This window comes from Oryx dammah, unplaced genomic scaffold (assembly GCF_014754425.2).
Source record: "Oryx dammah isolate SB20612 unplaced genomic scaffold, SCBI_Odam_1.1 HiC_scaffold_17, whole genome shotgun sequence".
Lineage (NCBI taxonomy): Eukaryota > Metazoa > Chordata > Mammalia > Artiodactyla > Bovidae > Oryx > Oryx dammah.
Window position 1 is genome coordinate 4,085,052 of NW_024070201.1, and position 21,363 is coordinate 4,106,414.

Here is a 21,363-nt window from a genome sequence, read left to right on the forward strand (position 1 = left end):
CTGGAGGAGGGCATGGCCACCCACTCCAGTATTCTTGCTGGAGAATCCCCAAGGACAGAGGAGCCTGGTGGGCTACATTCCATGGGGTCTCAAAGAGTTGGACACAACTAAGCAACTAAGCACACAGCCATTTAACAATGATGTGGTATTCCAGGTGAACAGCAAAGGGACTCAGCCATACACATACACGTATCCATTCTCCCAAATGCCATTTATAAATAATGGCATACTTTTGAAATAATGTAAAAGAAAGTTGGTTTCTTTTACATGTCTAATATTCATATTGCTAAAAGATAAATTTGTTGATACATTTTATATAGGTCTTCAGTTCAATTCAGTTCACTCGCTCAGTCGTGTCGGACTCTTTGTGACCCCATGAATTGCAGCACGCCAGGCCTCCCTGTCCATCACCAACTCCTGGAGTTCACTCAGACTCATGTCCATCGAGTCAGTGATGCCATCCAGCCATCTCATCCTCTGTCGTCCCCTTCTCCTCCTGCCCCCAATCCCTCCGAGCAGCAGAGTCTTTTCCAATGAGTCAACTCTTCACATGAGGTGGCCAAAGTACTGGAGTTTCAGCTTTAGCATCATTCCTTCCAAAGAAATCCCAGGGCTGATCTCCTTCAGAATGGACTGGCTGGATCTCCTTGCAGTCCAAGGGACTCTCAAGAGTCTTCTCCAACACCACAGTTCAAAAGCATCAATTCTTCGGCGCTCAGCCTTCTTCACAATCCAACTCTCATATCCATACATGACCACTGGAAAAACCATAGCCTTGACTAGACGGACCTTAGTCGGCAAAGTAATGTCTCTGCTTTTGAATATACTATCTAGGTTGGTCATAACTTTTCTTCCAGGGAGTAAGTGTCTTTTAATTTCATGGCTGCGGTCACCATCTGCAGTGATTTTGGAGCCTCCCAAAATAAAGTCTGACACTGTTTCCACTGTTTCCCCATCTATTTCCCATGAAGTGATGGGACTGGATGCCATAATCTTTGTTTTCTGAATGTTGAGCTTTAAGCCAATTTTTTCACTCTCCTCTTTCACTTTCACCAAGAGGCTTTTTAGTTCCTCTTCACTTTCTGCCATAAGAGTGGTGTCATCTGCATATCTGAGGTTATTGATATTTCTCCCAGCAATCTTGATTCCAGCTTGTGTTTCTTCCAGTCCAGCATTCCTCATGCTGTACTCTGCATAGAAGTTAAATTAGCAGGGTGACAATATACAGCCTTGTTGTACTCCTTTTCCTATTTGGAACCAGTCTGTTGTTCCATGTCCAGTTCTAACTGTTGCTTCCTGACCTGCATACAGATTTCTCAAGAGGCAGGTCAGGCAGATCTGGTATTCCCATCTCTTTCAGAATTTTCCACAATTTATTGTGATCCACACAGTCAAAGGGTTTGGCATAGTCAATAAAGCAGAAATAGATCTTAATGAAGTCCTTTATCATTTGTTCCTGTTAAAATTTCTGACTGGAATTCTGTAGCCCATATAGTGAAGAAGATAGTCTTCAATAAATAATGCTGGGAAAACTAGATATTTAAATGCAAAAGAATGAAATTAAATTCCTATCTTACTCTGCTTATAGAACCTCTGTGTGTGTGTGTGTGTGTGTGTGTGTGTGTGTGTGTTTGGTCATGTCCAACTCTTTGTGGCCCCATGGACTGTAGCCCAGCAGGTTCCTCTGCCCATGGAATTTTCCAGCCAGGAATACTGGGGTAGGTTACCATTTCCTACTCCAGGGGCTCTTCCTGACCCAGGGATCGAACCCACATCTCTTGTGTCTCCTGTATTGTCAGGCAGATTCTTTACCACTAGAGCCACTGTATAGAACCTCCAATTGAAGACTCTCCTTTTGGACTCTGTTCCATTTTCCTCCCCCAGACATACAATTACCCATGCTAGCTGCAATGATGTGAAAAATCACCACACAGTTTTTTACAGAGGAATGGGCTCTGATGGTCCAGTTATTTCCGGAAGATGGCTGTGTAATATAGAGCATACTGTCTCTCTGAGAATTGGTCTTCTAATATTGTAATTAAAATAAAGAGATTATCCTTCATATCCTTTTAGCATTTTAGATAATCCTAAGAGTTCTTTCCACTTCCAAAATTTTAAGATGGTTCCTCTTCTGATTCCCATATGCCGTTGACACAATCCAATGCTTATTTTGTTAATTACACAATGCTATATATGTCAGCCATTTTTACACTGATAATTTCCCAGTTTTATACCTCAAGTTCAGGATTTATTTTATATCTCAAGTTCATGAGGTTTATTCTCATATAATAAATGGCTTCCTGAACATGTCTACCTGGATGTTATATCAGTACTACAAATACTTTATGTCCAATATGCCTGATTCATTAACATTCCCCATCAACTTGCTCCTTTTTCTGTATGCTCTCCTCATATTGTTTAGGTTACTCTCTCTTTGATTGTCTACTATACCATTCTAGCAATAGCCATCTGCTTACTTGTCTGCTTATCTGAGTCTACAATACTCAGTTCGAGTTACCTTCTTATGCAAAATTTTCCTAAGCCCACTTCCTAGGCAAGAAGAATTTCTCACCACCTGTGGTATCTTGAGTAATATCAGAGCACCTGCCTGAGTCTGTTCACCTATTTTTTTGTCTACATTTTGAACTCCTTGAGAGGAATTATAGTTTCTTATTTCCTTGTGATTCTATGCTCAGCTTAAAATATATCACATTAGATGATTATATCATGAGTGAGTAAAAATGAAAATTCTCTGATCTGAGAATTGCTCATGTCCCATTTTTTAATCTGAAATATATTCTCACACTAATAGCATCTCCAAGACAGGGAGAAGCCATTGGCTTTCTTGCTTATTTTGACTTACCAGTTTATGAAGACTCATATAAATGTTTACCTTTGTTTGTTTGCACTCATCCTTTCATGAGATATCAGTGTTCTTTCCATGTACATTCTGTCTTGCAGAGTTCAAGACTTTTCTTTTCCCTCTCTTCCTTGAGATTGAGATTAGAATAATGATGCCCAGCCAGTTTTTAATGAATGTTCATTCCTGTACCCCACATTTCCCTTAGTTCCCTCTGGAAAACAACTAAAGTTTCTTATATGTAGGCATTTATATATAAACCAATTTTATCATCAGCAGTTAACAAATACACTTCCAGCTCTTCAAAATGTTAATGAAATTTAGACATGATTCTTAGCTCTCATTCAGTAAGCATACTTGGGTGAATAAGCTGTCAAATTTGAGTGGCTGAATTTTTCTCAGCATCATCTTAAAATACCTCCTACTCTCTGATCAGGCTAGAAGAAATTAACCAAAGTGATTTATTTTAACAGTGTCAAGAAATAATGTGTGACTTGTGAAAATGATAGAGTCAGCTTTCTTTCCTATTATGTTTTTAAAATTTATGTGTCCTGGAATAATTAACAGAAAATCAGAAAGAACTTTGCCTTATAAGAAAAGTTTCTTTCTCTGAGGTCACAAACCCTTTAAGACTTTGAGTCTTCTCTTCACTTTCTTTCCTTGAGTGGGTAGTGCTTTGTCACTCCCACAACCATTTCCTTCCTCCTGCCAGTCTTCCTGACATTTCTTGATAGAGTCAGGAATAGCATTTTGTCAGTTAATTTATCTTTAAAAGGTCACAGACTATCATAGACTAGCTTGGCAGAAATGAATGTATTACAGAACGTAGTTCAAACCAAGTAAACATTAACACTGATAATAATTATTATTAATCTTTATTAGGTTCTAGTTATAATTACATAATTAATGCAGTCAATCCTCAAAATGGCCCTGTAATTTAAGCATCCTATGTCAGCCTTTTACAGGGCTCAGTGGTAAAGAATACACCTGCCAGTGCAGGAGGTGTGAGCTTGATCCCTGGGTTAGGAAGATCCCCTGGAGGAGGAAATGGCAACCCACTCTAGTACTCTTGCTGGAGAATCCCCATGGACAGAGGAGCCTGGTGGGTTACAGTCCACGGGGTCACAAAGAGTCAGACATGACTGAGCGTAGCATGGCACGTCACAATGTAAAAGCACATTCCTTTTGCAGAGAGGAAGAGAAGGATTGGAGAGGAGAGGCCACGTGGCCAATGGATGACTGAGTTAAAATCTGAACTCCTGTCCTCACATTTTTTTCATTTCACCAGTGTTTATAAGAATATGTGAATGCAATTGTCCATGTCCTGAATGACAAGGGCTCTTGAGGAGAGGTGCTTAAGGCAGATGGTGATCTGTTCAGCAGGCGTGTAGCCTGTATTCCCGTTGTCACATAGTTGGAAGCAGATTCAGATGGCTGAGATGAAATGGTGCATGTAATGAGTTGAACAGGGATTTGCCTGACTCTCATGGATGTTTCTTTGCCTTCTAGGAAGATTTCCAACCTGCAGCAGCCTCAGAGACCAACTGGGAGTCAGTCACAAGCTCTATCTCAGTAAGTAATTTATTTTTTTGTTGCCTGCAAAAACAACTGATGGAGTAGTAGCTAAGGTCAATCCTGGGATGACTTCAGCTTCATAAAGGATCTATGGCTTGATCCAAAGCCAGATCTCAAGCATGATGTGTTCTTCCATTTCTTTTAGGCTATATGCAATGCCCTTTTGCCTTCTCTTTCAGAAAGGTTTCCAGGAAATGTCAGTACCCATTGTAGGAACACAGGGGACAATGACTTAAGTATTTATGAATTTCAAAGCAGAACATTCCAACTAAAAGACTATCCAGCCATATAAAATATATGAAACAGGTCCAAGGCCCAAGCTCAAGTGGGGAATTTTGAAATAGCTTTTTGAATATTCCAGGGGAAGCTGTTAACCTTTGCATTTTCAATGGTCTTTTCATATGTGAAAAAGCCCCAGTGTTAATCACAAGATAAAACTTAAGTGCAAGCCAGACTTGTGTTCTGTGTGTCTTAGAAATAAAACATAACTCACCCTGAAACTTAAAATGGTTTGTGCTCCATTTATTTTCCTCCAAATTTAGTCATTTCTCAGTATTCTGTCTACTTATCTACTTTGTACAGAAAGAGCAGGTTTTGTTTTCACCAATCCTGTGGGTAGCACTTGTGTAGCAATAAACTAAAATATGATAAATGCTGTTGTTCTTTATAAGATTAAGAGTATGGAGAAAACTTGGCTATGGTTCTAAAGTGTGTTAGTGTGGCTGAGTCAACGTTGACTATTTTTTTCCCCCTGAAGAGATAGTCTATCTTTTGTTCTTGGGGGGAGTTTTAAAAAATATCCTGAGATGCCAGGATTTCCTCATCTATAGACTCTGTGACTCTTTAATTCACCAAGTGTGGCTGCTGGACTAGAATATGATCTGATGGAGATTAGTGAGGCCTCTAATGGTGATTTTACAGAAACTTTGTTCATCTCTGACGGTTGGCAATGCATGCTCTGAAATTAGCTGGGTATAGGCAATTATTGTCAGGTAGGAGACAATTCAAATAATGCTAGGGTACTGGGGAGCTAAGAGGCTAGGCAGGAGGTATGGGCAGTTAGCGGCTGACTGACAATTTAAGGTACATGCCAGTGGCAGCTTTTCCACCAGGACCAAGAGTTCTGTTCTGTCAAGAGATCCTCTGGCTGTTCAAGTATCTTATGTGTGATCGCTCAAGGTTGTCTCATCAGTCCTTGCCCCAAGGGCAGAAATTAATAAGCTTGAAGCCCCCCTCTAATTCAGGATAGCCCAGGTCCTCTGAAACAGAAGGATTGTCCCATCCATTTGGTGCATTTGTGCAAGCTCAGCCTTATGTCTGAATCCACTGGAAACTCTTCTAGATTGAGTTCTAAGTCCAGGTTCTGCTGAGTCCTCTTGGAAGGTGAGGGAGACCTCGCTTCTTTTCTCAGCATTCTGATTTTCAAGAACCTTCTGAATCAGGAGCAAAAGCCCTTGGGTCTCTCATTAACTTCTTTTTTTAAAAACCATTTATCATTTATTTATTATTATTTTTTTTTACTTTACAATATGTAAACCATTCTTTGCTTCTGTTGAGACTGGTTTACAGTTTTCAGAACATTTTTTAAAACAAATTTTTATCATTTTAAAGTAATTCACTTAGCTTTTAGTTTGATTTTTATGAACATATAACAGAATCTGAATGAGATCAAATTTATAGTGCCGTTGAAAGAAGCACAATCAAATAGTATTTCCCTGAAAAAATAGGTTTGAAATGATTGCCTCAAAAACAAAAATGTTCTCCATTGTTGATTAGGTCACCTAGTCAGTCATAAATATTTTCTTAACCATTACTAGTGTGTTAGTCATTCAGTCATGTCTGACTCTTTGCAGCCCCATGGACTGTAGCCCATCAGGCTCCTCTGTCCATGGAATTCTCCAGGCAACAATGCTGGAGCGTGTAGCCATTCTCTTCTCCAGTGGATCTTCCCAACCCAGGGATCAAACTCAGGTCTCCTCCACTGCAGATTCTTTACCATCTGAGCCACCAGAGAATCCCCAACCATCATTAGTATTTCAAGTCAAAACTTGAAAAGAGCAGCAAAACTCATACATAAGTTCTCTTCTACATTGTACCTATAGTTTGTATTTGCTCTTAAACTAATATTAGAAGAGCTTGGATCCCCTCCTCATCCTCAGGGACTAAGAGCACCTCCACAGCTTTCTCTTGGAGAGACATCTGAATACACCCCCCTACACCTTAGGTACTGTTAAGACGAAGCCCAGGAAGCTCCTTGCCAGGGGGTCCCCAGAATCATTTAGTTAGCTTTGCTTGTGGTTGAATGGCTTGATTGATGTACCTGCTTTTGTCTCAAAAAAGAGGGAAAAATGTAATTTCAAAGCTTTCATATGGGGTCATGCACCTAACTTTGGCCAGTTAATTTTGATTTTGTGGATCTTAGACCACATTATTGTGATACAAAGCTAATTGTAAACATGTGGCCAGTAAGAGCCAAGTAGACTGTAGATCCAGACAATACAAAGTTGAGTGGGAATTTGGACTTGTGTTACTGAATCATAAATGTAGCTGCCTTAAGCATAGTGTACCAAGAGGGTTGTGAAAGAGAGAAGTAATGTGCCTTAATCAGGGTTCAGTTTCTATGAGCCATGCACACACATAGACAAACACAAACACAAATACATTCCTAGATTAAATAGCCGGACTGGTACCTTCACCAGTCTATCTCACATCTCTCACTTTACACTCCAAACCCCATCTGCCACTTACTCCCTTTCCATATCAGGTGTATTTGAATTACAGCAAATTATACCAATAGTAGGTCTGACTCGATGGACGTGAATCTGAGTGAACTCCGGGAGTTGGTGATGGACAAGGAGGCCTGGAGTGCTGTGATTCATAGGGTTGCAAAGAGTCAGACACGACTGAGTGACTGAACTGACTGAACTGAACTGATGCTCTTATAAAACCTCTTAACAATATTGCATAGAAATATTGCATAGGACAACTATTACTTAGGAACCTGGAATGTTAGGTCCATGAATCAAGGTAAATTGGAAGTGGTCAAACAGGAACAAAGTGAACATCAACATTTAGGAAGCAGTGAACTAAAATGGACTGGAATGGATGAATTTAACTCAGATGACCATTATATCTACTACTGTGGGCAAGAATCCCTTAGAAGAAATGGAGTAGCTCTCATAGTCAAAAGGAGTCTGAAATGCAGCACTTGGATTCAATCTCAAAAATGACAGAATGACCTCTGTTGGTTTCCAAGGCAAACCATTCAATATCACAGTAATTCAAGTCTATGCCCCAAACAGTAATGCTGAAAAAACTGACATTGAATGGTTCTATGAAGACCTATAAGACCTTCTAGAACTAACACCCAAAAAAGATGTCCTTTTCATTATGGGGGACTGGAATGCAAATGTAGGTAGTCAAGAGATACCTGGACTAACAGACAAATTTAACCTTGGAGTGAAAAATGAAGCAGGACAAAGGCTAATAGAGTTTTGCCAAGAGAACTCACTGATAATATCAAGCACCATTTCCAACAACACAAGAGAAGACTCTACACATGGACATTGCCAGATTGTCAATACTGAAATCAGATTGATAATATTCTTTGCAGCCAAAGATGCAGAAGCTCTATACAGTCAGCAAAAACATGACCAGGAGCTGACTGTGGCTCAGATCATGAATTCCTTATTGCCAAATTCAGACTTAAATTAAAGAAAGTAGGGAAGATCACTAGACCATTCAGGGATGACCTAAGTCAAATCCTTTATGATTATAAAGTAGAAGTGACAAATAGATTCAAGGGATTCGATCTGATAGACATACTGTCTGAAGAACTAGGGACAGAGGTTTATGACATTGTACAGGAGGCAGGGATCAAGACCATCCCCAAGAAAAAGAAATGCAAAAAGGCAACATAGTTGTCTGAGGAGGCCTTGCAAGTAGCTGAGAAACAACGAGAAGCTAAAGGCAAAGGAGAAAAGGAAAGATATACCCACTTGAATGCAGAATTCCAAAGAATAGCAAGGAGAAATAAGAAAGCCTTTCTCAGTGAACAATGCAAAGACATTGAGGAAAACAATAGAATGGGAAAGACTAGAGATCTCTTCAAGAAAATTAAAGATATGAAGGGAATATTTCATGCAAAGATGGGCACAATAAAGGACAGAAATAGTATGAACCTAACAAAATCAGAAGATATTAAGAAGAAGTGGCAAGATTACATAGAAGATTGCAAAGAAGATCTTCATGACCTAGATAATCAGGATGGTGTGATCCCTCACCTAGAACCAGACATCCTGGATGTGAAGTAAGTGGGCCTTAGGAAGCATCACTATGAACAAAGCTAGTGGAGGTGATGGAATTCCAGTTGAGCTCTTTCAAATCCTGAAAGATGATGCTGTGAAAGTGCTGCACTCAATATGCCAGCAAATTTGGGAAACTCAACAGTGGCCACAGAACTGGAAGAGGTCAGTTTTTATCCCAATCCCAAAGAAAGGGAAGGCCAAAGAATGCTCAAACTACCGCACAATTGCACTCATCTCACATGCTAGCAAAGTAATGCTCAAAATTCTCCAAACCAGGCTTCAGCAATATGTAAACCATGAATTTTCAAATGTTCCGGATGGATTTAGAAAAGGCAGAGGAACCAGAGATCAAATTGCCAACATCCATTGGATCATCAAAAAAGCAAGAGAGTTTCAAAGTAACATCTACTTCTGCTTTATTGACTGTGCCAAAGCCTTTGACTGTGTGTATCACAATAAACTGTGGAAAATTCTTAAAGAGATGGGAATACCACACTACCTTATCTGCCTCCTGAGAAATCTGTATGGAGGCCAAGAAGCAACAGTTAGAGCTGGACATGGAACAGCAGCCTGGTTTCAAATTGGGAAAGGAGTATATCAAAGCTGTATATTGTCACCCTCCTTATTTAACTTAGATGCAGAGTACATCATGAGAAATGCTGGGCTGGATGAAGCACAAGCTGGAATCAAGATTGCCAGGAGAAATATCAGTAATCTCAGATATGCAGATGACACCACCCTTATGGCAGAAAGTGAAGAGGAACTAAAGAGCCTCCTGATGAAAGAGGAGAGTGAAAAAGTTGGCTTAAAACTCAACATTCAGAAAACTAAGATCATGATGTCTAGTCCCATCACTTTATGGCAAATAGATGGGGAAACAATGGAAACAGTGACAGACTTTATTTTGGGGGGCTCCAAAATCACTGCACATGATGACTGTAGCCATGAGATTAAAAGACACTTGCTCCTTGGAAGAAAAGCTATGACAAACCTAGACAGCATATTAAAAAGCAGAGACATTACTTTGTCAACAAATATCCATCTAGTCAAAGCTATAGTTTTTCCAATAGTCATGTATGGGTGTGAGAGTTAGGCTATAAAGAAAGATCAACGCTGAAGAATTGATGCTTTTGAATTGTGATGTTGGAGAAGACTCTTTAGAGTCTCTTGGACTGCAAGGAGATCCAACCAGTCTATCCTAAAGGAAATCAGTCCTGAATAGTCATTGGAAGGACTGAGAGTGAAGCTGAAATAGTTGGCTACCTGATGCGAAGAACTGACTGATTGGAAAAGACCCTGATGCTGGGAAAGATTGAAGGTCGGATGAGCCGGGGTTCACAAAAGATGAAATGGTTGGATGGCCTCACCAACTCAATGGCCCTGAGTTTGGGTAAGCTCCTGAAGTTGGTGATGGACAGGGAGGCCTGGCATGCTGCAGTCCATGGGGTTGCAAAGAGTCAGACATGACTGAGCAACTGAACTAAACTGAAAACCTCTTAATTTTCCCCAAGAGTAAGTGTCATTTGGGAATCTTTGGATCTTGATTTGTTAAAAAGCATTCACCTGAAAGTCTGAAAATAATTGTGGGCTTTGCTGTCTGGGACTCTATAAGGCATATGCATATTATTTCTCTTTAGGAATACAGCTAAGTTTCAGAAATGTAAGTTTTCATTAATTTTTATTTTCCTATAGAGATATGAGATACTTGCCCTTGGGGGATATTGTTTGTTTAGCAGTTTCTTTAAAGACATTTAGAAAACATTGGAGACTATGCTTTCCATTCCCTTATTAATGGGTCATGAATTTTTACAGAGATGTTTGGCTCATGGCTCATTTACCTCTAGATTGTACAAGGGTTAGTGAAGTAAGTGCTTAGAAATTTATATGGGAATATATTCCATGACAAAATGGATAATCCCTTCCAGACTTTCTATGATGTTGCATTCCCCATTTAAGGAGTATTCCTGAGAATGTTTTAATGGCAACAGGGATCCCTAGCAGCTATAGCACTTAAAATGCATACACACACACACACACACAAAGTGCATTTACACACATACACACCCAAGTGAATCTTCCAGTCAAGGGAGCCAGTTTCATGGCATATTTTTCTTGTTGATAATAAGCTGCTTAAAGTACCAAATTTTATCAAGATATTTCCAGAGTAAAGTTAAACCACTCAGAGAACGTCTGTTGTGCTAGGCGAGCTATAAAGAGGGGGCATTGAGGCTAAGCAAGGAAGATGAAATGGATTACTCAGAGTTTGCATAGAAGATGAAAGGAGTTCATAATTTACCTATTACCATTATTTGTTGATATGGATATGATGATTTGGGTCTTTGAACCAAGAAATTTAATGACTTATTTTGATATTTCCATTTATCTGGTATCATTTTTAACGATTATAGTTCAGATGCAGGGTATTTTGTGATCTTCCTGTTTTTGATTTGCAGTAAAGCAAATGACTATGATTTACCAAGTAATTATTTAGGAATATGGCAAGACTATGGCATAGGGGCTTAACATGATATTTATATACGTGATGTCTTATGATCGGAAGTCTGTGTTCCTTCCATAAGGTTGTGTGACTTGTATTTCATAGCAATGCACTTTTTCTGAGTACACTGAGCTGTATGTCACTCTTAGGGGGTATCCTATCACTCTCCATCAGTAACGGACCCCACTCTCACTGCTGATGCTCTGGACAAAACGATTGCAGAATTTGATACTGTGGAAGAGCTGCTCAAGCACTTCAACCCAGAATCATGGCAAGAAGATCTTGAAAATCTGTATTTGGATACCCCTCATTATCGAGGCAGATCGTATCATGACAGGAAGTCAAAAGGTAAGAAACAGATACGGTTCTTCATGAGCAGATACAAGTGCTAATAATAGTAACAAGTAAGAATTTGCAATGCAATATCTTTAATACACTTAAATCAGATTATTATATATCTTTTCATAACACTTTCAAATGATATTCTGTGTTTTGCCCAAACTGTGGTGTTTGTATGGGACTAAGAAAGACTTGAGTCATTCAAAGTTTGGAGCTAGAAAAGACCTTATAAAATCAGCCGGATCACTTTGTGCTTCTTGGCAAACAAGGTATTTTTAGTCCCACCATAAATAGTAGAGGTGACCAAAGCCAGGGGAGCTGGATAACTCTTCAAAGGCTGCATGGCAATAGAGAGGAAAGGAGAATCACGGTCTCTTGCCTCCAGTGGCAGTGCATCTCTAACAGTCCTCTGTGTCTCTCTGATGGATGTGAATGTTTTATTAGCCCAGGACTCATTCAGTGTTCACAGGAGAGGCTCCTGGTAAAGCAGTGGTCAAAACTCTGGAGGATTACAACTCTACTCATTCAGTGTCCATTCCAAAAAATTCCATAAGGTCCTACCATAGGCTTGGCGTCCTTGGTAGTTCATAGGATGGAAAGGTCCCAAGAAAGAAACAAAGATGTGGGATATTTTGCACAAGTGTGAGGGCACATGTTCAGTTGGAAGGTTCAGAAAAACACAGTGAAGGGATGAGAAAAGAATATTCAGCAGAGTTAAAACATCAAGAGTTAAAACCATAGTACTTAAACTCTTAAAAAATAGGATGCTGCATCTGGGTAATATGATTTTAGGATGTGAGTGTGTATTTGAATGTTTAACTCAAATTAATAGAGAAATAATTTATAATTACCTCTTATTGAATAAAAGTATAATTTCTAGTCTGTTATATTCTTGCTTCATTTAAGATTTGTTATTATTAACATTTTCTTTGGAAGTCTTATAAGGCTGACTTGCATCACAGATGTAAAGATATTTAATACAGTACAGCCTGTTTCTTTGTAGTAACAGGGGTCCTTTTAAAGAACAGGGATAGGTTGCCCACTCCAGTATTCCTGGGCTTCCCTGGTGGCTCAGATGGTAAAGAATCCACCTATAGCGTGGGAGGCCTGGATTCCATCCCTGGGTTGGGAAGATCCCCTGGAGGAGGGAAAGGCTACCCACTCCAGTATTCTGTCCTGGAAAATTCCATGTACAGAGGAGCCTAGCAAGCCACAATCCATGGGGTTGCAAAGAGTGGGACATGACTGAGTGACTTGCACTTTCAGTAATTGTGAACCTGGGCCCTTTTACAGATAGTGTTTGTGTTGGTGAGGGCAATCTGTTAGAATATGTAGGCTGAAGTGACTAATTAGTTAACTCCTGCCTAAATCTGCTACTTATGGCTTAGGTCATAATCTTATATACTTAAATTGCACAGCTAAGTGGGGACAACAGAGTCACTGGTGGCCCTGATGTTATGGAGACACGGTGCATGCCTGTGTGAGTGCTAAGTCACTTTAGTCGTGTCTGACTCTTTGCAACGCTACGGACAGTAGCCCACCAGGCTCCTCTGTCCATGGGATTCTCCAGGCAAGAATACTGCAGTGAGTTGCCATTTCCCTCTCCAGGGGATCTTCCCGACCCAGGGATCGAACCCAGGTCTCTTGCATCTCCTTCATTGGCAGGCAGGTTCTTTACCACTAGCACCACCTAGGATGTCACATGCAAGACAGTGCCACTCTCAAATCAAATTTCCTCAGCGCTCACTTCGTATCCAACACAAAAAAGAAAATGCTTTTTTATAAGGCATTGCTGTCTTTGGATCTCTACTAGGTCAACTTGAAAGAAAATAAAATATTCATGATGCTTTGAGAACCCCAGAAAAAAAATATTAAAATGGCATTGGACAAAGAAATGATAAAACTTGACTATGTCTTCAAGTATCTTAACCATGACAGCTATTTGACATTCATCCCTACTTGACACCTATTTTTATGAAATACTAAAATTTAAAACATCACCTAAATCCATTATTTATTTTCCCCCAGATATTATGTTGAGTTAGAGGCAAGGCATCTTGGTTCAAATCCTAACCCTGCCACTTACAAGTTTTGTGGTTATTTTCAGCTAATCATTGATTGTTCCTGAGCCTCAGTTTTCTCACTGGCAATGTGGGTACGATAATACCTACTTTCAGGAATTGTTAGAGGTTCTCTCCAAAGCACCTGATACATAGTACTTGCTCAAGAGATGTTAGCCAGTTGTAGTTACTGAGATTTCTGAAATGACTGGTTCACTTCCTTGATGGAGCATTTATTGTCCCTTGTTTTCTCTCTGTGAAGCCTGCCACTCCATACTTCTCAAGTTTGGAGTACTTGAGATGCTACAGCATTTATTTGTCCTACTACTGCATTGCTGTTGTATCTCTGTATTTTCTCTAAGGGGTTTTCCTGGTGACTCAGATGGTAAAAAAAAAAAAAAAAAAAAAAAATTGCCTGCAATGCAGACCTGGTTTGATCCCTCAGTTGGGAAGGTTCTCTGGAGAAGCAAATGGCAACTTATTCTAGTATTCTTGCCTAGAGAATTCCATGGACAGAGGAGCCTTGCAGGCTACAGTCCAAAGAGTTAGATATGACTAAGCAATGTGAGATCCTAGGACCTAAGTGTTTCAACTGTGGCTGAATGTTAAGTCACCTGGGGAGCTTTAACAAAATACAGGTGCCTAGTGCTGTCCCAGTCACACGGACTCAGAAACTCTGAGGGCGAGCCTGGGGCATTGATATTATTTTATGGCTCCTAGGAGATTGAGTAGATCCCCTCTGGCCTAGAGAGTTCCATGAACTATAGTCCATGGGGTCACAAAGAGTCGGACACAACTGAGAGACTTTCATCTTCAGGAGATTGAGAGGGGTCCTCAGAGGCACTCAGCGTTGAGGGATTGTTCATCCTCTATCTTCAGTAAATTGATACAATCTCTGACACATTGGAAAAGACCCTGATGCTGGGAAAGACTGAGAGCAGGAGAAGAAGGGGGTGACAGAGGACAAGATGGTTGGATGGCATCACTGATTAATGGACATGAGTTTGAGCAAGCTCTGGGAGATAGTTGTGAAGGACAGGGAGGCTGATGTGTTACAGTCCATGGACTTGCAAAGAGTCAGACATGACTTAATGACTGAACAACTGTAACAACTGACACATTTTAGCTGCTCAATTAGTGTTTGTGAAATCGGAGATATTAATAATTTAGTATATTTCTAAAGTTTATAGAAACCCACTGCATAGAGTTAGGCTTGTGCCTTTATTAAGAATGCCTTTGGTTACTGAAATAACCTTGCTAGAGTATTCAAGGCAACATTCTGCTGATTTCTGACAGAGTAAACATTTATCTCCCCTATTGGCTTACATTCCATTTCTCAATCTCTTATTTAAAATGGCTCTAAGGCAGATCTGTACTCTTTCATTGAACACTGGCAAGTCACCGTTGTCTACACTTGTGTAACTGTGCTGATTTAATTGTTTATCATTCCCTGATGCTGAACCACCTGCGTGTATCACAGAAGCAAAGGAAGTCACGTTTAATATTTCAGCTGTCATTGTCAGCTTTTGCAACTTAAAAATATAAATCCATGGTTTTTATCCAGATGTATAAGAAATGGGATAGTGAATAAAAGAGTGAAAACCGAAAAATGGTTATAGATAATGGAGGTCCATTAGATGTCAAATAAAATATGAACTCCATAGGATTTCTAAAACGTTTTCTACTAACAGTATTTGTTGCTGTTGTTTAATCCCTGAGTCATGTCTGACTCTTTGTGACCCCCCTGAACTTTAGCCTTTTAGCCTGCCTGGCTCCTCTGTCCATGGGATTTCCCAGGCAAGAATACTGGAGTGGGTTGCCATTCCTTTCTCCACGGGCTCTTCCTGACCCAGGGATTGAACCTGCATCTGCTGTATTGGCAGGCTGATTCTTTACCACTGAGCCACCTGGGAAGCCCCTATCATAATCTTTTAATGATGCTGTGTAGAGACAAACTTGTCATTTGTGAATATCTATCGAGCATCCTTTTTTCTGATTTCCCCAGACTGATCAAAAGTAGAATTTTTCATGATATCAAATCTAAATTTTTCATGATCTCAAAGAACAAGATTCTAAAATTGAATGTGACTATATAGATCACAAAATTTTATAAACACTAAAATAAAATACAAATACACGAGGTGAAGAACTTGTAAACTAGAAAAGAGTTAATATATTTAAATTAAAATTTATGCTTTGCTTCTCCTGTTATTTGAAGGGAGATTAGGTGACAGTGATGTTTTACTTCTCCTTAAGAAGAGGCTTGAAAATGGGAAGTATGAAGATATTAAAAGTTTAGAGAGAAGAGGGAGGGAAAGGACACGTAACACTGCCAAGTACTGAAGCCAGAATTTCAGTGCATAAAGTCCACTTTTTTTCAAATTCACAAGTAATAGATAAGCAAAAACTTGTCTGTAAAAGCTTCTGGACTGATGATATTGGGACAAGTTAATATATCCAACTTTCAGTTTCCTAGAGGGTAATGGAGAAAAGGGTAGCATGGATAATTGAAATCTGTAAATAACTGCAGTTCCAAAACCCAATTTTTGCCAATAATTTCAACCTTAAAGCTGCTCAAAGTTTTAAAATAAGTCATTTGAAATTCAAGTTGCATTTATTTCTTCTGATGAACATGCTAATAACATAGCAAATTTGTACATAATTAGGTAAAAAATTATATGGATGTTCTACAAACCATGCAATTACTCTCTGAATCCTTGCATGACCACTATACCTGTATTCAGTTATGAAGTCATGTTCAACTCCTTTTGACCTCATAGACTAGAGCCAGCCAGGCTCCTTTGTCCATGGGATTTCCCAGTCAAGAATACTGGAGTGAGCTGCCATTTTCTTCTCCAAGAGGTGGATTCTTTACCACTGAGCCACCCAGGGAAGTCAAGGAAGCATGACCACTGAAGTTAACAGAAATTATACTATGATTCCTTGCAAAAAAAAAAGTCCTTTGACTTTATGGGCAGTGTGTATTTAGTCACGTGTAGAGCACAAAATCTGACATCTCGACATGGAAAAACTGTTGGTCTTAAACTCTTCTAGACTGGGCATTGAGAAGTGACTTATGGGAATTAACAACGTGACATCCTTTTTTTTTTTTTTTTTACTTATTCCAGGAGAGCACGACTTTCCTGAATTATGGTGTGTTTGTGTGGCTGAGCTGGTAAAGAATCCACCTGCAGTGTGGGAGACCTAGGTTCAATCCCTATGTTGGGAAGATCCCCTGGAGGAGGGAAAGGCTACCCACTCCAGTATTTTGGCCTGGAGAATTCCATGGACTGTGTAGTCCATGAGGTCGCAAAGAGTCGGATACGACTGAGCAAATTTCTCTTTCACTTTTGCCATAGAAAACCCAATAATAAGAGGGAAACCTGTTTTCATAGCTTGTGTTGTGATTAAAATATGGATATAATTGTTGAGGCATTCCAACTTAGTAGTTCTGAACAACAATAATGCTTGACAAAAATAGATTTTCCCCGAAGATTTGCCATTTATTGATACATGAGCTGAATTTGACCTGCACTCCTCTTTAAAAATCAGTATGTTAATATTGAGTGAATCAAGCATACTAATATTAAATTGATTCTAGATGACAGAGTTTGAAATATATGATTTTCACAGACTCTAAATGGTTAGATGTTGTAACTCTGGGACAGTTACCAACCCATTCCCCAGGATCTTATATCAATTCTGTGATTTCTTACATGATGTTATTTTTCTATAAGATCTAAAACAAAATATTAAAACAATTTATTGGTAAATAACTGGCATAAGAAGCTGAGGATTAAATTAAATAGATATGTCTCATATAAAATGTTAGAATTCTGGCTCTGAATTCTTTTAGATGCAAATATCTTTTATTTTTAAATTAGTCACTTAGTGTTGTTTTTTGTCATGCCCTTGCATACTAACTAGAAAGAGGTAACTTACTCTTCCAAAAATGATTTAGAATGTAGGAAATAGTTTCAGTGTATTAAGATATGAATACGTTTTCAAAATGAGCTAGTCAATGTAAATCAAATGCTTACAACTTTCTCCTTGCCTGTTTGATATCTGAGTAAGAATTTGCAGAAAAGTCCTTGATTCTACGGATGAATTGGGTAAGGCAGTCTTGAGATGTCATCTGCTTGCAACTATCTATAGGTAAATTAAACAAGGGTACAAGAGACATTAAATCAAATGGATTTTTCTAATTTCTTATGTTCAGTAAGGGCTAACTTCTTTGATTTTCCTGAACAGTGTGGTATGTACCAAGTAAAAGCTTCTTTTTATCAATATTAAAATTGTTTACCATAAACTTGATAGAAATAGAGAAAAAAGAAAGAATTTGATAGTGGGGAAGAGCACAAACTTTGGAGTCAAGTAAACTTACAATAAGATTCTAAATCAGTTCCTTATAGTAGCCTTGGAGAAGTTATATGCAGACCTCGGCATTTAGTAAAATAGCTAATTACAACCCCTTTGCAAAGTTGTATTAGGCTTAGTAAAAGCAGTGTATCCAACTCCTAGTAGCCCCTCAATAAATGATGGCTACTACTATTATTTGAATACAAAACTTTGCATAGAACCCAGACATTTCTGTGGACCCTGTTCTCTTCCCTATATGGCTTTAAAAGTCTGGAGAACCTCTTATGGACTGTCCTGCTGCTGCTGCTAAGTCACTTCAGTCATGTCCGACTCTGTGTGACCCCATAGACAGCAGCCCACCAGGTTCCCCATCCCTGGGATTCTCCAGGCAAGAACACTGGAGTGGGTTGCCATTTCCTTCTCCAATGCATGAAAGTGAAAAGCGAAAGTGAAGTCGCTCAATCGTGTCCGGCTCTTTGCGAGCCCATGGACCGCAGCCTACCCAGGCTCCTCCGTCCATGGGATTTTCCAGGCAAGAGTACTGGAGTGGGGTGCTGTCACCTTCTCCGATGGACTATCCAAATATTGTCATATTTAAGTATCTGTATAACCAGTACACTCATTAAAATTTTACAAAATTCCAACTACTCAACTTTTCCAATATACTATTTATTAAGAAATTTCTGGCCCCATTTTGCTTTTTAGGTGTTTTCTCTTTAAAGCTTAGTTTTTAGGCTTTAGCCACTGTTTATAACCGATATGATCTGAAAGTATCTAGATGCCCCACTCACTCAATTTGCCTGCAACCATTAATAAAAACCATCTTGTCATATATAGTGCTGCATGCTTCTACGAGGGCACACACATAAAAGTTTGAAGAAAATCTCCACACAGGATCAAGGACTTTTTTTGCTCGTTTATCCTCTTAGTGCCAGCACAGCCTCTGCTTTTCTCCGATAATGGTTGTCTATCTTTGTGAATATCCTAAGCCCACTTTCATTATCAAACATTCCTCATGTCTAGGCATATGACTTAAGTGCAAATTGATTGGAAAATCCATTTCACAGTAGAAAACCATAGGTAACTTTTAATGTCTTGGTGGACAAATGTGCCTTTTCCACAGCGGTCACTCTTGTTACTCTGAGTGGGTTTGCCTTGTGGTTCCTATACCAGTTTTTACCTGTGTGGCATTGAGGAACCCAGCAGCATCCTTGTGCTCAGTGCACTGATGGACTTAAGGAGACAGCACACCCTTCCTAGAACTCATGCTCATGCAGAAACTGCTGGTGTGGCGAGATCTGGCTCGCTAAGTGCCTTTACTTGCAAGGGACTGTGCTTCAGTGCTATGTCTCATTGAATTAAACTAAATACACATCATCATTGCTTTCTGACATTGTGATCAAAGTGAGCGTGATCTTCCTTTCCTTAGTGATTACCAATTGCACAATCTTGACTACTTCTGGTTTTAGGTGATTCTATTCTTAACTTTATTTCATTGATCTGTTTTACTCATTTCGACATTAATGTGAAGCATACCTACTGGGAGCTGAGGGTTTGGACCACACTTCAGACACTTTTAACTTGTTCAAGCTTAATGAATTTCTTGGCAGGAGAGTACTGTTATTCCCATTTTATCTAATAAAAGAAAGAAATGCAGAAAGGTTTACTGACAGTTATAAAATAGAGAGCCATGACATGAACCTAGGTGTGTTGACTGTGAGGTCAATGCTGAGAGGGACCCAGTGGTGCTTAAAACTCAGAGACTCATAGTCTAGTAAATGAGAGAAAGACAAACAATTAAAGGACTCCTTGATTCTTATTCATCTCCTAACCTTGTTCTTATTTTCCATTTTATAGATATATTTTTACACCCCCTCTAGAGTTCAGAGAATTGCGTTATGACAGTGTCAGTTGCTTTCATTCCTAATCCAATACCTCGTAGATATCCATGTATTCACCCATTCGTTTTCTAGCCTATGTTTGTCAAATGTCTACTATACCCAGTGGCTGTAGGCAAGTCACTCAACTCCTCTTCATCTCAGTTTCCATATTGGTTTGTTATGAGAATTCCACGAGACTTAACTTTGTAAAAGCATCTCACATGGTACCCGGCACATAGTAGCTGCTCAGTAAATTTCCATTCACTCACTGCTTAACAATGTTTTTAAACCCTGACAATTAGGAATTGTCTGACTGGGAATATTTTACTATGATTTAGGTTAATTTCTATAAATGCAAGTGGTGAATGTTTCCATTCTTGAGAAGTTAAACCAGGAAGTGGAGTCAAGAGATTCATGATTTTAAGTTTAAAATACCCTGATATTCTCTCATTAAAAGTTATAAAATAATTGTTCTTTCCAGACTCATTTGCACTTGAAAACTGGGTTGAAATGTGGAAACAGTCTTCACAATTAAGTGCTAATTTATAGAAGTGGGAATCTGAAAATCACAGTGAGGTTGTAATACTCATAAAGATGAATAGATGCCTCCTGAGAAATTTATGAACTTTAAAGAAGGCTGAGAGCCCCTAGTTTCTTGGTATGAAAATACTACAATTATTCATACACTCCCCTTACCTCCCACCCCTACCTAAAGCACTATAAATCTTGTCTTGTAATATCAAAGTCAAGTTTATAGCACTTTATGTAGCAGGCTGTGGGACTATCACCCATTTGGCAAAAGACATATTCCTGAGCACCTTGAGATGTATATTAGAGAGCCAGCCTCCTGGATGCCATCCTTCATCCCATGTAAAAGATGTGGAAAAGCTTCTAAAGCCCATGGGTCTTGGTGCCAATCTTCATGCATCACAGTTCATCTGTCATCGAGCTGGTTCTAGAATCCTAGCTTTTCAATTCTAACCCAACAACACTCAGTAATTTGATTCATTTAGTCATTACAGAGTACTTATGTCTTATAAAGAAAACTTGGATTGATTAGTAGGTCTATAAATGGCCTAAACATTTTCTAATTTTGGCTTTAAGTTGCTTGGTATCCCACAAAAGATAGATGTTTAAAGAAAATCAGAAATGTTTGCCTAGGTAAGCCATAGTGATTCCTGTTGTTTTATATTGGATTTAATTAATTATTTCAAATATCCTGAAATGGCACATATTCTAAGACTACCAAAAAATGTATTTTTCTCAGCACTATGCAGCTTCTAATTGTGGAAACCAGATGGTTTTAGGAGTGGTGCACTTAATTGACCTACATATACTTCTTCCACTAGTGGCAAAGCACTAGGAGAGGGAAGATTAAAAGATGATTAACTCGGATTCCAAGAACCTTATGGTTTAGTGGATGAGAAACACCTAAATAAAGAAAAGGGTATCCATTCATCTGACACTGGACATCTAGATTGCTTCC

The 21,363-nt window shown here is 39.1% G+C and overlaps 1 protein-coding gene across 2 annotated transcripts in view; it reads left to right on the forward strand.

The window, feature by feature from the left end:
- PDGFD (platelet derived growth factor D) overlaps positions 1 to 21,363 on the forward strand; it is a 274,384-nt gene that overhangs the window by 232,654 nt on the left and 20,367 nt on the right. For both annotated transcript variants that reach the window (XM_040257846.1, XM_040257847.1), the window contains exons 4-5: positions 4,370 to 4,432; positions 11,389 to 11,587. In XM_040257846.1, coding sequence (XP_040113780.1) covers positions 4,370 to 4,432; positions 11,389 to 11,587 — 262 coding nt within the window. The remainder of the gene's footprint in view (positions 1 to 4,369; positions 4,433 to 11,388; positions 11,588 to 21,363) is intronic.